General features: G+C 35.4%; 1 protein-coding gene across 10 annotated transcripts in view; it reads right to left on the bottom strand.

Moving 5' to 3' along the window:
* Positions 1 to 14,373, bottom strand: part of LRRC7 (leucine rich repeat containing 7) — a 491,781-nt gene that overhangs the window by 91,405 nt on the left and 386,003 nt on the right. For all 10 annotated transcript variants that reach the window (XR_012034800.1, XM_072834031.1, XM_072834030.1 and 7 more), the window contains 5 exons: positions 10,957 to 11,086; positions 9,832 to 9,947; positions 5,057 to 5,126; positions 2,980 to 3,079; positions 375 to 499 (listed from right to left, as the gene is read on the bottom strand). Coding sequence is in view for 9 of the 10 variants with exons in the window: in XM_072834031.1 (XP_072690132.1) it covers positions 375 to 499; positions 2,980 to 3,079; positions 5,057 to 5,126; positions 9,832 to 9,947; positions 10,957 to 11,086 (541 nt within the window). In the remaining variant the exon portion in view is untranslated. The remainder of the gene's footprint in view (positions 1 to 374; positions 500 to 2,979; positions 3,080 to 5,056; positions 5,127 to 9,831; positions 9,948 to 10,956; positions 11,087 to 14,373) is intronic.

The raw sequence follows: 14,373 nt of genomic DNA, 5'->3' as shown, positions 1-14,373 counted from the left end.
ATAGGGTCTGTCCGGTGCCTTGCTTAGTGATTAAAAGAAAACCGGGTCAGCGTTTCAAGAATATAATCATAAGATGCTTAGATTTGTTTGTCTTGGCTCTCTCTCACCTTGAATCTCCTTCATGTTGTTACTCTGGAAGATGGGGTGGTGGATCAAATTTGCTCAGTCAGAATTGGGACCTGAGTCTCATTCTGAAGCACACAATGCTTCTCAAATTATCATCCCGCTATAATGAAAGGTACCACCAGGAGATGGGAAGGTGTGTTTGACCTTCAAGCACAGGTCACTCAATTTGTCCCAAAGTCTATTTTAATAATAACAACGGACAAACAAAAGTAATGAGAAGAAAGAAGAAACAAAATGAAAAGTTTCACCTTAACTTTCCCAGCATTTTCGTCATCTTCCTTTTTTTCTTCAAATTCAAAGGCAACAGTCATGCGTTGTTGTCTCTGCTCTTCCCACAGTGTAGGGTTAAAGCTGTCACTGTCTGACTGGAAATCTACAGTTAGATTCCAAAGTATTATTGCTTTTTTTTTTTTTTTACATGAAGTGTCATTAATAGAGCTTAGTACACTATGCAAAAAAATGGCAATAGGTACTACAAACAAGCACAAAAACAAAAAAAAAGAGGGGGGAATAAAGAGAAAGAAAGAAGGAAATAAAGAAAAAGAAGAAAAGAAAGAGAGGGAATAAAATTCCCTTGATATTTGTTACATGGTTTTTTACACCTTAAGTCAAATTCAGCTTTCCTAAGTACATATTAATTATATATCAGGATTATAAAGTTTCCTAGTGCAGAGAATGGGCTCTCCAAAGGATGATAATGATATAATAATAATGATAATAATAATAATAATAGTAATAATAATAAAGAGAGCTGACCTATACATTTTAAAATATGACCTTTTTAAATCTTCACACTAGGACACCAGTGGTAGTACTAATACATCCTCAGTTTGTTAGCGAGAAAAATACAGCTGAGTTTTAAGAGATTTGCTCCAAGTTCTCTGGGCCAATGCAGGATTCTATCCCATGTCTGTGTGATTACAGAGCCCATATGCATATTTGTAGCCACTAGACTCTATCAGGATTTTATAAAAGATACTACATAACATTGGTTTTTCAGATTTTATAAAAGATACTACATAACATTGGTTTTTCAGTAAAACGTATAAGATAGCAAGCTTTTCTTTTTGGTGTATGTGGTTGGGGAGTAATGGAGGCGGGCTTGTTTTTAGGTGAACATATCGAAATCTAGTCTTTAATATTACTGTCTTAAAACTAGTCTAAATATGTCTCAAATTAACAGGGAAAATAAGTGGCTTATCAATCTTCAATTTATATTGAAGTGTACACTAATAGTAATATCTTCCTTGCCAATATTAAATGTGAAGATCACATGAAAATGTAAGACAAGTACTTAGTTTGGGCTAAATTCTTTCCCAAAAGATGACCTTTATCATATACCTCCTTGTTTGTTGCAAAGGATTCTGAAAATTCATTTATTATACTTCTGCCTGAAAAGCCAAAGGCTGACTTGCTTAAAGTTCAAGAGAATTTTTCTATTACCAACTCTCCTTTCCTCAAAGGAAAACAGAACAAAACAAACCCAGGCTAATTCCTTAATATCACACCTTGCTTAACTAGATTGACTTCATTCACTCCCTGCAATAAATGAGGGATTTAATATGCAAGGCCATATTTCAGAAGTGATCAGCAAATCTGAGACTCTTCACTTTTCCATGAATTTTTTGGAACGAAATATTTTGACAATCTAAGGATACTAATATGAAAACATAAGTTGCACGGATAAAAACAATTCTTACTCTGTTTTTCTTATAGCATATGTAAACATGGTGACTTTTCTTGCATAAAATCCAAAGATCAATTTTACTTAAGTCTGAAAAAAATGGAAACAATTTTTCCTTTTCCTACTTTTGTAAGTCAAAATTTGAATAAAAATATTCTAAAATATCCCCAAATAATTCACTTATGTTTATAAGTCAAAGACTAAGGACATTTATTATCTCCGAATCTATAAACAAATAGTTTCTTTTAAAAGTTGTTCTCATGCAAGTGGATTGGGTGGATTTAATCCATGGGTGGATTAAAGTGGGTTTACTCTTCTAAGAATTGTCAATACTGTAAGACTGTAGAAAATACGTGTGGCAGCCTGTCCTGGGTCGGGCTAAGGAGCTTAGGCAGAGTTCCAAATGGTAAAGGACAAACCTCCTGTAAAAATTTTATGAAATTTGTCATCATAAAGGATAGAAGGTTTAATTTTAAAAAAGGTTTAGGTTTTCAACAAGTATTCCTATCATCGCTACGGACATCATTTAGAGAAACTTAACTTGAAAGGGAAAGAATGATCATTATTTTCAAGGCATCTCTTTATGGTTGACTTAACATGAAATAATGTGGGGCCCGGGATCACTGGACTAAATGTTTAAACTGTGTTCATGAAATTGGTGAACACAGAAAATAAAACAGTTCGTTGAAACTTCCTTAAGATCAGACCCTTCTTAGCTCATGTCACTTAGCTGGATCCTATGTTTTGCATTCCACCAAGCGAAGCTGTTCCTAAAAATCAACATTTTCATATATGAAGAGGGAGAGTTATGTTTTTGGAATTTTATTTAAAATACTATAGTTTACATTGATTTTGTATCCTGAAACTTTACTGAATCCATTTATCAGTTCTAGCAGGTTTTTTCTTTTTCTTTTTCTTTTTTTTTTTTTTTTTGGTGGAGTCTTTCAAGTTTTCTGTATAGACTATCGTGTCATCTGCAAATAGTCAAAGTTTGACTTGATGATGAGATTCATGCTTAGGGTGAACCGCAGGATGATTCATATGTGTCATGTAATTATCTTTATAGGCATACCCAATGGGCCAGGATTCCTGGCTGGAGATCAGAATAAAATTAATCCCTTTTATCCATAATCATATAAGCATAGGAGAAATTTTTACTGACAATTTACCTTCATCACCACGAGGTTGCTGGGGAAACATATAGTTAGTCAATACTCTTTGCTTTGTTTCTGGATGGGCTTCAGTTTGTAAAGGGATAAGGGCTTTGGACTAGAAGCAAAGAACATATGAATTAGATTAATAAGATAGCAAATATGAAGGATGTTACATTTATTTAAGATAATGGTCAATAGTCTCGCCTCATTGAGCTGAATGAACAATTAAAAAAAAGGAAAGGAAAAAAAGTAATAAAATAAGAAAGCTAAGAACTAAGGCTATTGCTGAGGAATATTCTCAAATCCTAAGGCCTTCAAGCTGAGAGTCTCTTTTTCTCTAGTATATTCTTTTACAAAACCAATTCGTCTTCACTGGCAATGTTAGTTTTAATCTTAAAGAGACCAAGATGTCTTAAATCATTTCAACTAAGTAAGCTTGTGGTGTGCTTCTATATGCTCATTCATTTTCACAAATTGCTGCCCTTTAAAAAGACAGATGGAAATTGCTATCAAATTCACGCTATTACAAGATCATCTATGAGTTTAATTAGGTTGAAACATAAGCATTTTTTAAGAGATATTCTTGTAACCAAAGACAGAGTCTACCTAAAAATTAACAGCTGTGCTTTTTGTATCTGCTAGGTCAACAATACATTTCTTATGGGTGGTAACATTTCATTCTTTATTATTAATTTGATTTTAGAAATACTATTTCTTAAGGGTGTTTTAGAACTCTGATATTATATACTATACATATAAGTATGCTATATATATATAAGTATATTAGAAATGATGATCTCTAATGTTTAAAAAAATCCTCCTATTTGATGACATTTATTAATAGGAGTGAAGCACAAAGGGGGTTTGGGATACCAACCTGTTTCATGAAACTGAGTCAGAAACACATTAAATCACTGTTCTAAATAAAAGTTAAATGATGCAGTTACTGTTCAGTTCATTCTCTCACAAGAATAATAAATCATGATATTAGGGGATGTTTTTTTTCCCAATGCAAGACTGCAGCATCGACTGCTCATTAGCATAGCTCACATTGAATCCAGAAATGATTTATTTATAATGATATATTAATGCCTTGAAAAATCTATAGTTCATTGATAAGGTTTGAATTTGAGTGGCAATCTAATTTTTTTACTCAGCAGATGGGAGCAAGTGTTCTAATGAATATCGGAACACAAAAATTCTAGCACTTATATTTTACATTTTGTAGAGATTTACTTTATTTATTCACAAAAGTAGTCCAATACCTAGAATTCTGAACAATTCCAGTAATGCTGCTTTTATGCTCAGGAAATCATGATAAGAAGCTAAATTCAAGATGACTTGTTTTCATTTGGTTATTCGTATTTGGGGATAGATATTTCAAAATTTTAGGATTACAAGAAAAAAGTAAAAAAGACTAATAAACTATGTCAAAATTGTTTATGACCATTTTTTTTTTCTTATGGCAAATCAGATGTCTTCAACTGTTTCTTGTTACTTTCCAGTTATTCAAGTTCTTCGTTAACACTCAATTACTGGTTCAATTACAATCTACTTTTGTGAGTATAAAAAATAATATCAAACCAATTTCACAGAAAGTATTGGTAACAGTTGCAAAACGCATCTGAAAACTTCTTGTATAAAATTTTAGAATTAAGTTGATTATAATTAAAAGTATGAGAAAAAGAGGAACATGTAGGATAATAATTCTCTCTGTGGGGACTGTGGGAATGATTTCTTATTCTTTAACTTCAGAGATATAATTAAAGAACTCTCCCTAAGGACATATATATGTACTACTTGGAAGTAAAAAGGTGTGAAAACGATCATTTTGTGTGTGAGATCTCTGAGAATGAAACAGATGCTAAATCAAAGTATTTAAAGAGGGTGGGGATTATCCTACTGTATTGTTAGTAGCAATGAAATACATGCTCGAATTGCTACCTTTACAAAAATCTCTCTTCTGGAAGATAAAGAATCTATATTTTGTAGTAATTGTCAAGGATATCTATTGGGAATAAGTTAGTAATTCAAAGTTTAAACTACAGTTCATCTTAATACACAAAATAAACCCAGTAACAAAAGTTTTTACCTGATTGTCAGAAAGCCATAAAGCTGCAAGCTCTTTAAGTTTGGTAAATGAGAATGGTAAATTCTTCAATCTGCAAAAACAAGAACATTCTAATAGCATGGGTGAAGACGGATATAGTTCCTTTTTATTAAGAATTATTTAAAATACTGTAACATTCATTTCATTCTTTTCTCCAATCCTTTCTCTTAAGCAGTCTGAATAATCTTTAAAAAGTAAAAAGCTCCTCTTTATAACCCTTCAAATGCTTCCCATCATATCTAGGATAAAATCCAAAGTTGTTGACGTGATTTGTCAAGTCTTATAAGATCTGGCCCCCATGCCTCTCTAGAAACTTCTGCAAGTCTTTTCTTAACTCAGCCCCACCAGGGCCACCTGACAGGCCTTCTATCTACCCACTGTGTGGATTAGCCAAACTATTCACTCTGGAATATTCTTTCTTCCCGACTTTACTTCAGTAAATCCCACATGTCTTTTGGCTCTCATCTTAAATGCCATTTTCTCAAAGAGGCTTTTCCTGACTCTTCATTTAAATTACTCTCCCCAATAGTCACAAAGCACCTTATATTTTCTTTGATGGAACATACCATAGTTTGTAGTTATATATTTACTTTTATGATTACTTTTCTACTGGCTGATTGCCCCAAAGAACTGTAGGCTCCATGATGGGATGGGGTCATGCTTGTTGTACTCCTAAAGGTATTTACAGCTCCCAATGTTATACTGACTCCCAAATGTGTCCTTGTGTTCTCTCACCCTTTGCATGTCGTGTAGTACGTGTTCCAAGAGGGAATCCTTAAAAATGCACTTTGAGGTACGTGAGGTTTGGCATCTGCTTTGGTATTCAGTCGAAATTATCTATTTATTGTTGGCTTCAGCCTTTGGAGGGCCAAGTCGTCAAGTGCCTATTTCAACATACTATCTGATATCCCTGAAATTGTGCATGATGAATGAATTGTGATTATATAGGTTACCATCATAGCTACTCAGCAAAGTGGTGATATAATCAAGGCATGCAGATGGATTTATTGTCAATTTCTGTGTATTCTTTTTTGAATACAGACACACATTTTAGATAGAACCTGGAATAAAAATTTCCTCAAGTCCTTAATATGTTGGAATTCTTTCAGCCAATTGATGAGTATATGTTTTTTGATAATAGAAATGGGAAATATTATAATAATTAATAAAGATTATGGAAGTTGTTTATTTTATATGTAAAAGCAGTTAAACATTTTCAAAGAACGTAGTAAATATGAAAAGATATCGACAGCCAATACAAATATCAACAGTGTGCATTAGCCAGGTACCTTTAGGAAGAATATATTCTTTTTTTTTAATTTTTATTTATTTATGATAGTCACAGAGAGAGAGAGAGAGAGAGAGAGAGAGGCAGAGAGAGAAGCAGGCTCCATGCACCGGGAGCCCGATGTGGGATTCGATCCCGGGTCTCCAGGATCGCGCCCTGGGCCAAAGGCAGGCGCCAAACCGCTGCACCACCCAGGGATCCCTTTAGGAAGAATATAATAACCTCTTTGAGTTCATAAATATTTATAAAACATAAATAAAAATATAAAGAGTAACAGAATAATTTATATCATAATTCTCTTTTTATAGAATAATTGGTTATGTTAGTATTTATAACATAAACCAAATTACATAAAAACTGTCGGTAGTTTTTACTTATTTAATTTCAATTAAGCCAGGAATTCTGAAGTAAGTATTGTGGGAAGAGTTTTTCACATCATGTAGAGAATACCGATTTTCCCACATCAAAATTACATGAGGAGGAAATCTCCAGAATCATATATAATACTATATATAATAAGTCATCAATTCAATAAAAAATGTAGAATATAAAGAAAGAAGCCTTTAGAGAAGGATGACTTACATGCCTTTCTCCTTGCTCCTTCTCTAACCTACACTGAAAGTAAGCCTCTACTTAATATCACACATGTGTAATAAGTTGACCCCAGGAGCAATCTTGCAGTTGACAGTGCAAAGGAATAATGGTTCCTCAATTAGAATATCAAACTTTAAAAAAAATCTATTATAAATATGAAATTGTGATAGTAAAAACATTCGGATAACATTTCATATTTCACCTTTCATCCAGGCAGTTCTTTCTCTGATAGCGATGTTCAATTTTGGCCTCAGCTTTGGTGGAATATTGATTTTAACTGCAGTTTAAGATTCATTGATTCATTCATTAATTAAAAAAACATTAATTTGGCTCTATACTATGTTCCAGTCACTGGACTAGGAGAAAAATTAAGCTAATATAACTGGCCTGACCAAATATTTTAAGTTCCTGATATTGTGAGATTCTCAGTGTCTTATATCTTTTGCCCTAGCATCTAGCTATATGTCTGTCCCATGGTAGTTACTGAAGTATCCTTTATTTCCTGAATAAATAACTTTATTAGTAACCCTTCTACTTTCTTACACCAGACACAAAAATAAACTCAAAATGGATCAAAGACTTAAATGTGAGGCCTGAAATCAAACTCCTAGAAGAAAACAAGCAGTAAGTAATTTCCTTGACATTGGCCATAGAAATATCTTTCTCAGTATGTCTCCTCAGGCCAGGGAAACAAAAGCAAAATTAAACTACTGGGACTACACCAAAATAAAAAAAACTTCTGCACAGTGAGTGAAATCATTGACAAAACAAAAATGTAACCTACTGAATAGAAGAACATATTTGCAAATCATATATCTCATAAGGAATTAATACCCAAAATATATAAAGAACTTCTATAACTTAATACGAAAAAAATAAGCCAATTAAAAATGAGCAGAGAATCTGAATAATCATTTTTTTTTCCAAAGAGGACAATACAAATGGCCAACAGAAACATAAAAAGATGCTCAATATCACTTATCAGGGAAATGCAAGTCAAAACCACAATGAGAAAGACCTTATACCTGTCATATATATATATATGTGTCATATATATATATGTATATATATATGACATATATATGTCATATATATATATATATCTGAGATCTTGCCCATTTGCTAGGTCCCACGAGGTTATAGAGGGTATAATATTAAGTGATTATTTCACTTAACAGACAAAGACAAATACCACATGATTTCACACATATGTGGAATTTAAGAAACAAAACAGGCCAAGGGGGGAAAAACAAACAAACAAAAAACGATCATTAAATACAGAGAACAAACTTGTGGCTTCCAGATGAGAGGTGGGTGAGGGGATGGGTGCAATAGAGGGGATGAAGGGTACACTTATGGTGGTGAGCACCGAGTAATGTATGGAATTGCTGAATCCTTATATTGTATTTCTGACACTAATGTAACACTATATGTTAATTATACTTCCATAAAATAGTCAAAAATAAATTCATTTGTAATACTTCTAATAATGGGTCATTTTAAATATTTGATAGCATATTTTCTCTATCATAATGAAGATTATTAATGAACAAAAGTTGAGTTTACTAAGAATTTAAGAGCCTGCTCTAATGCATTATGAAAACCCCCCTCTAAGTTAACGGTAGTGGAGCTCAATTCCATCGGGGACTGTAATGGGATTTACGAGAGAATCCATCCTCCTATGATATCTCCATGACCATATTTCCTAATCTTATTCATAAGAATATACTTAGAACATTTTGAAAAGTGTTTTGCTGTAAGTCAGGCACAACATTCAATGCATTTCCCTCATTTTCCTGTCTGGTAACCCAGTCGAGACAGAAGATGAGGTTGGTTTGTTGTATTTGTTGTACCAAGCTACGAAGCTTCCTCGTCATCTTGATTTTGAAAATGAAATCCCAAACTGTTTAATAAAATGTCTTACTCTCTTACATGGGAATCTTATTGAATTACTAAGTGAATAATTTTTGAAAATCACATTATTATTATTATGATTTGTCTTAAACAAAAAAATGAGAACTAGTATATGTATCTTGACAGTTACTCATCTGAACATTCTTTATGGTTCCATAAAAGTCATCTTTGACAGTTTTGTTGCAGTCTCTTAGTTTCTTGTTCTGTCATTTGTCTGACTGAAACTTATTAAAAATAGAGTTCATACATTCTATTCTATGATCACTTTGTCTATCTTTAGTCGGTATTTATTTTTATACTTTTCTATTTGAGGACAATTGTGGTGGAAACACGGATGAATTCAGTTTCGCTTTTTCTTTTTGCCTATCCACCATTATAATACCTTTGTCACAAGAAAGGGGACTTTTCTTTCTTTTTTGGTTGTCCTCACAATAATGTATGAACTTTACGACTTTTGAGTATTAACTAATTGGCAATATTCTTACTGGCATTCTGGTGGTATTGACAATACACCCATTACCCAGTTAATTTACTAGAGACATAAATGTGTACATGAAAACATATGTGTGTGTGTGTATATATATATATATATGCATAGATACATACATACTCCTATACATGATTTTAATTAATACATTTTGTAGCTTTTTATTATAGTTTTTCCAGGAATTCATAATATTATGCCTTTTGCACATAGGAAGGTTTTGGCATATAAATTTGGGTGTATAATTTTTATATAATTTAAACATACAATATCATAGATGATCTGAATTTAATCAAATAAAATTTAGAAATATCAGTTTATAAGTAATTTAGCTTCTGCCATTTTCTCAATAAAACATGGATCTGCATTCTCTATACTTTATAAGACACAGAAAATGCCTCTAAAATCCTTAACAAGAAATAATAATTTGCTTTCAGTAAATAACTAATAGGTGATTGTGAAATGTTGCAGAAATACCTGTTGTCACTCAAATTTAAGACTCTTAGTTTCTGCATCTGTCCAATCTCTTCAGGAAGAAATTCCAGTTTATTGGAACGTAGAGACATAACTGTTACATTCTTACAGCTTCCAATCTGTGGGTAACAAAAGAAAGTAAGTAAAGAAATACACTGTAAACTATTTTTAAATTGATTTTAAATATTAAAATAATTTACAGATTTCCTTATCACTTTTAGGGCTCTTTTAGTATGTCTATTGCTTTATTTTTAAAAAATATCTCTTTAAAATATATGTATATATTAAATATTCCTTAGATATTAAGGCAATATATATCTCATGTTCTTTTGCATATTAGGAAGAGTTTTTTTTTATAATTTTATTATTAGAATGCTCATTAGCTTCACTGTTTTCATAAAGAACAATTGTTTTTGTCCATCCAAGTGAGTATTAATATATCTATGTTTCTAGTAGATCATACATACACAGAAGATAAAATATCATTGACATTTCCATGGCAAAGTTAGTTTTATTTCATGTTACAATGATATATGTCATGTTTATTCATAGCTTTTGGCTCTAAAATAATGACATATTGATTATTGTTCCTTCACTATGGAAGTGTTTAGTAGAAAACATTAAATTGAAAATATACTTCACACTTTTTTCTTGACATTAATAAATAAAAATCCCACTTAGAAATAAAAACTAACAGAACCTCTTGGTGACTTCTAAAATAAAAATAATATTATTATGCCACATGATATTTAAAAAAAAGTCATTTACATTAAAAATCTTCCACTTCAGAAATGGAAATGTAATTATCCCAGGATGTTATTCATTATTATTCTTAAAACCAAAATATTTAAATTAAATTATTTAAAATTGTATTCCTTATCATTGATTAACTTATAATATTTTATTACTTTGCTTTGCAAGTAATGTTTTAGCCAAATGGATTTTCTGGGTCAAATGTAAGAACTTATTATTTATTTAAAATGAATAATTAACACATTCATATGTAGATAATTCCTATACACTTTGATAGCTCAACTCATGGATATATGTTGCCATTGCACCTGTTAAGACTTAATCTCAAAACATATTCATTAAAAGTTAATTAACAGAAACAAGTTTATTCCTCACTTCTCTGGGTAATTCTGGAAGGAAATTCTCATCGACTGCTAATGTTCGAAGACTATGAAGGTAGCCAATAGTAGAAGGCAGAGACTCCAGTTCATTACAGCTACAGTCAAATTCTTCTAATAAAGATAAACTGAAAAGTTAAACACATTAGTTAGACATATCAAAAGGTAACATGGTTAAAGTGCTTTTAAAAAGCCACATATTCAAGTTCATTGAACAAAAAATGTTATTCATCTGGTGATGACAATAGTATCATATAAATTAATTTATCAGTTCACCCAAGTGGTTCAATACCATTTAATGAGTGGTTCAGTTTAGTGATATAAATGTGGCTTATTTTTTTACCTTTCTAAATTCACCTGTCATTTAAGCGAGCCATGGAAAATGACAGAAAGTTTTGTTATTGTTTTTAAAGATTTTATTTGTTTATTCACGAGAGACACACAGAGAGAGAGAGAGGCAGAGACACAGGCAGAGGGAGAAGCAGGCTCCTTGTGGGGAGCCTGATGCAGGACTCGATCCCAGGACCCCGGGGTCACGCCCTGAGCCGAAGGCAGACGCTCAACCACTGAGCCCCCCAGGGGTCCTGTTTGTTTGTTTTTTATGCAACTAAAGTGTCATTTATAGCCTGATATTCGTGATGCACATCCGTGGAGTGGAGGCATCTAACTGGCATGGTGGAAGCGTGTAGAGGGCAGGTCCACAAAAGGGAGGATAAAGGGGCAAAACATTAACAACAAATCAGTACTTAAATTTTAGGTATTTTACTAAGCATTTTAAAGACAAAAATACTCTTTACCTTATAATAACTCTCTAAGATAGTTATTATTTTAAAACCCATTTCACAGATAAGGAAATTGAGGCCTACAGAGGCTAAATAACCTGCCGGAGGCCACACAGAGCAGGAAGGCTGGGGCCCAAAACGCTCACCGCATGCCTCCACGGTGCTTCCTTGCCTCTCAGCCGGTGCACCTGCAGCAGAGGCTACGCACAGGGCTCATTTCAGCCTGCACACGCATTGGCGTTGGTTTACAGAGCACTTTATTTTTAGAGATTTATTTATTCGTTTGAGAGAGAGAAAGAGAGAGGGAGAGAGGTGAGGAAGGGCAGAGGGAGAGGATCTCAAGCAGACTCTGCTAAGCATGGAGCCCGACAGGGGACTCGAGTTCACTACCTGAGATTATGACCTGAGCTCGAACCAGGAGTCGGACGCCTAATGGACCGAGCCGCCCAGGGAGTATTTCAAAAAGTGGTAAACTCTAATAATGAGCCAGGCTGTGGGTGCCTCTTGAAGGAGGAGAATCTGGCAGCGCCCGGCTGGTGTCCTTGCGGGATGAGCAGGGGACACAGCGCCCCGGCTGGCTGCCTGTTGGTCACCGGGCCCGCTGCCCTGCACAGCCAGTCTCAAGCCCGGACTACACGACAGGAACTGCCTAAGTGCCCGTCCCCTTAGCGCCAGGGAACAGGACACTCCAGTGTGTGGTTCGCCGCAGCTGGGCAAGGGAGACGGCCTGTCCCTGAGGAGGCGCTCTCTGTGGTTCAGTTGTCCTCGGTGCTGTTGCTCAGATGATCACACTGTCACCGTCATTATCGTCATCACTGTAACCCGAGGGGGCCCCCACGTGTGAGGGTCCCACTGTTGTAAAGGGAGAGTGAATTAGGCTTAGTTGGAGCCAGAGTCGTAGAACCAGCTTCCTTCTTCACGTCGTGGAGCCGGCTGGCTCGAGTGCGATTCCCTGCCAGCATCCAGTCAATGAGTAAGCCTAGACATGACGCACGTGGGGGCGAGGCCGGGTGTGTGTGTGTGTGTGTGTGTGTGCCCAGCCCTGCCACTTACTAGATGTGCTGTCCCGGGCACCGAACCATGGAGCGACAGCCGTGCTCAGCCCCCAAGGCTGATTCGGCCTACCTGCCAGCCAGGGGCATGGGTGGGGGAGAGTCACCCGGTAGCGCTGGGGAGCCGGGGCCCAGGGGAGTGGAAACCCTGCAAGATGCTCATTAAAGGTTAAACACTTGCATTACAAAGAGCGTGGAATGAGGTCATAGGTTTGTGTACAGTTAAACAAATCAGGTCCCATTAACCACGGGTCAGGAAAGAATAACGTGGTAGGTTGAGTCTGACCGTGGTTCGTGGTCCTTGACGGCTTCAGCGGGTTGGTGAAACACAACTTTCAGCTCGGAATAACTCGTGAGCAAATGCTGCTTAAGTGAACTTTTTTCCTTCTTTTTAGACAAGGCGTGTAACGCTATCTCTGAGCCTTGGTTTCTTCACATTTGCCAAGAGGATGCTAATAATTCCTGCCTCGTGCAGTTGCTCTGAGTATCTTATGAGATACTGTTAAGTAAAGAATTTAGCGAAGTATCCACCATAGAATACATGCTCTGGAAATATTTTCTTTTTATTTCTCTTTTTTTTTATCAGGGTATTAGTGAACCCTGATAAATCCACTTCTAAATCCTTTGAGGCCCCATACACCAGGGTGGTTATGTCACTGGGTGTCAGGTGTGCATGGGTGTATGTGTGCATGCACATGCGGGGGTCAGGGATCAATGCATGTGCAAAACCCCCAACAGTTTGCTTCCTAAAAAAAAAAAAAAAGTCTGGCTCAGTGTCTTACATATATAATGTACTGAATAAATTTGGTAGAACTGAATAAGCCGTCTGTCGATGGTTTAGGGTTATGTGCTCGGCCAGTGGTCGGTCATAAAAACACCAGAGACCATTAAAAATAGAAGTTTCAGAAGTAGAAGTCAAAGACTTAAACAGTTCAAAATATAATGAAGGTGTCTCATTTTTCCTTTCTTTTATAAAACCATTTTTTAAATAAAAACCTGTCTTAAGGTTAGTCGTGAGTCACAGTCAAGCAGCCCTTACTCTGCGTAGTTGTGATAAGAATAAATTTCAGTCATCGTGGTTTCACTAAATAACGTTATTCCCCCATCAACAAGGCTCGGACCTCAGTATATTACCTGTGAGTAGCCGCATGAAACGCCAACTCTTCTCTTTCCTCTCGGGCCCGCAAGTCATAATGTAAATAGCAGATGCGCATCATGGTCAGTGACCGGCCACATCACTGCCGTAAAGTCTGCCGGCGATCGTCCCTAGACACCTGTCATTCGGTTCCCACCACAAATGGCACATCATGCCGTGCTTTACGTCCCTGTCAATCGGTAGGGAGATGCTACGGGTTCAGTACTGTAATATGTATGGCACTATCACTGTTGGAGAATGCTCTTGGGCTCCGTAGTGCTCTTGGTGATTTAAGTGAAAACTCGCTTTTTCTCACCGAGAGCAACTTCATTACCCCTGCCAACGGACCAAGGAGTTATTTCAACTCTGAAAGCCTATCCTACACAGGCTCTGAATAGGCTGTCAATGCTACAACTGGAGATCATACAGCTTCTGAGCTGAGTTTT

This window comes from Canis lupus, chromosome 8 (assembly GCF_048164855.1).
Source record: "Canis lupus baileyi chromosome 8, mCanLup2.hap1, whole genome shotgun sequence".
In the NCBI taxonomy this organism is placed as follows: domain Eukaryota; kingdom Metazoa; phylum Chordata; class Mammalia; order Carnivora; family Canidae; genus Canis; species Canis lupus.
This window is presented reverse-complemented; position numbering and strand designations above follow the sequence as displayed.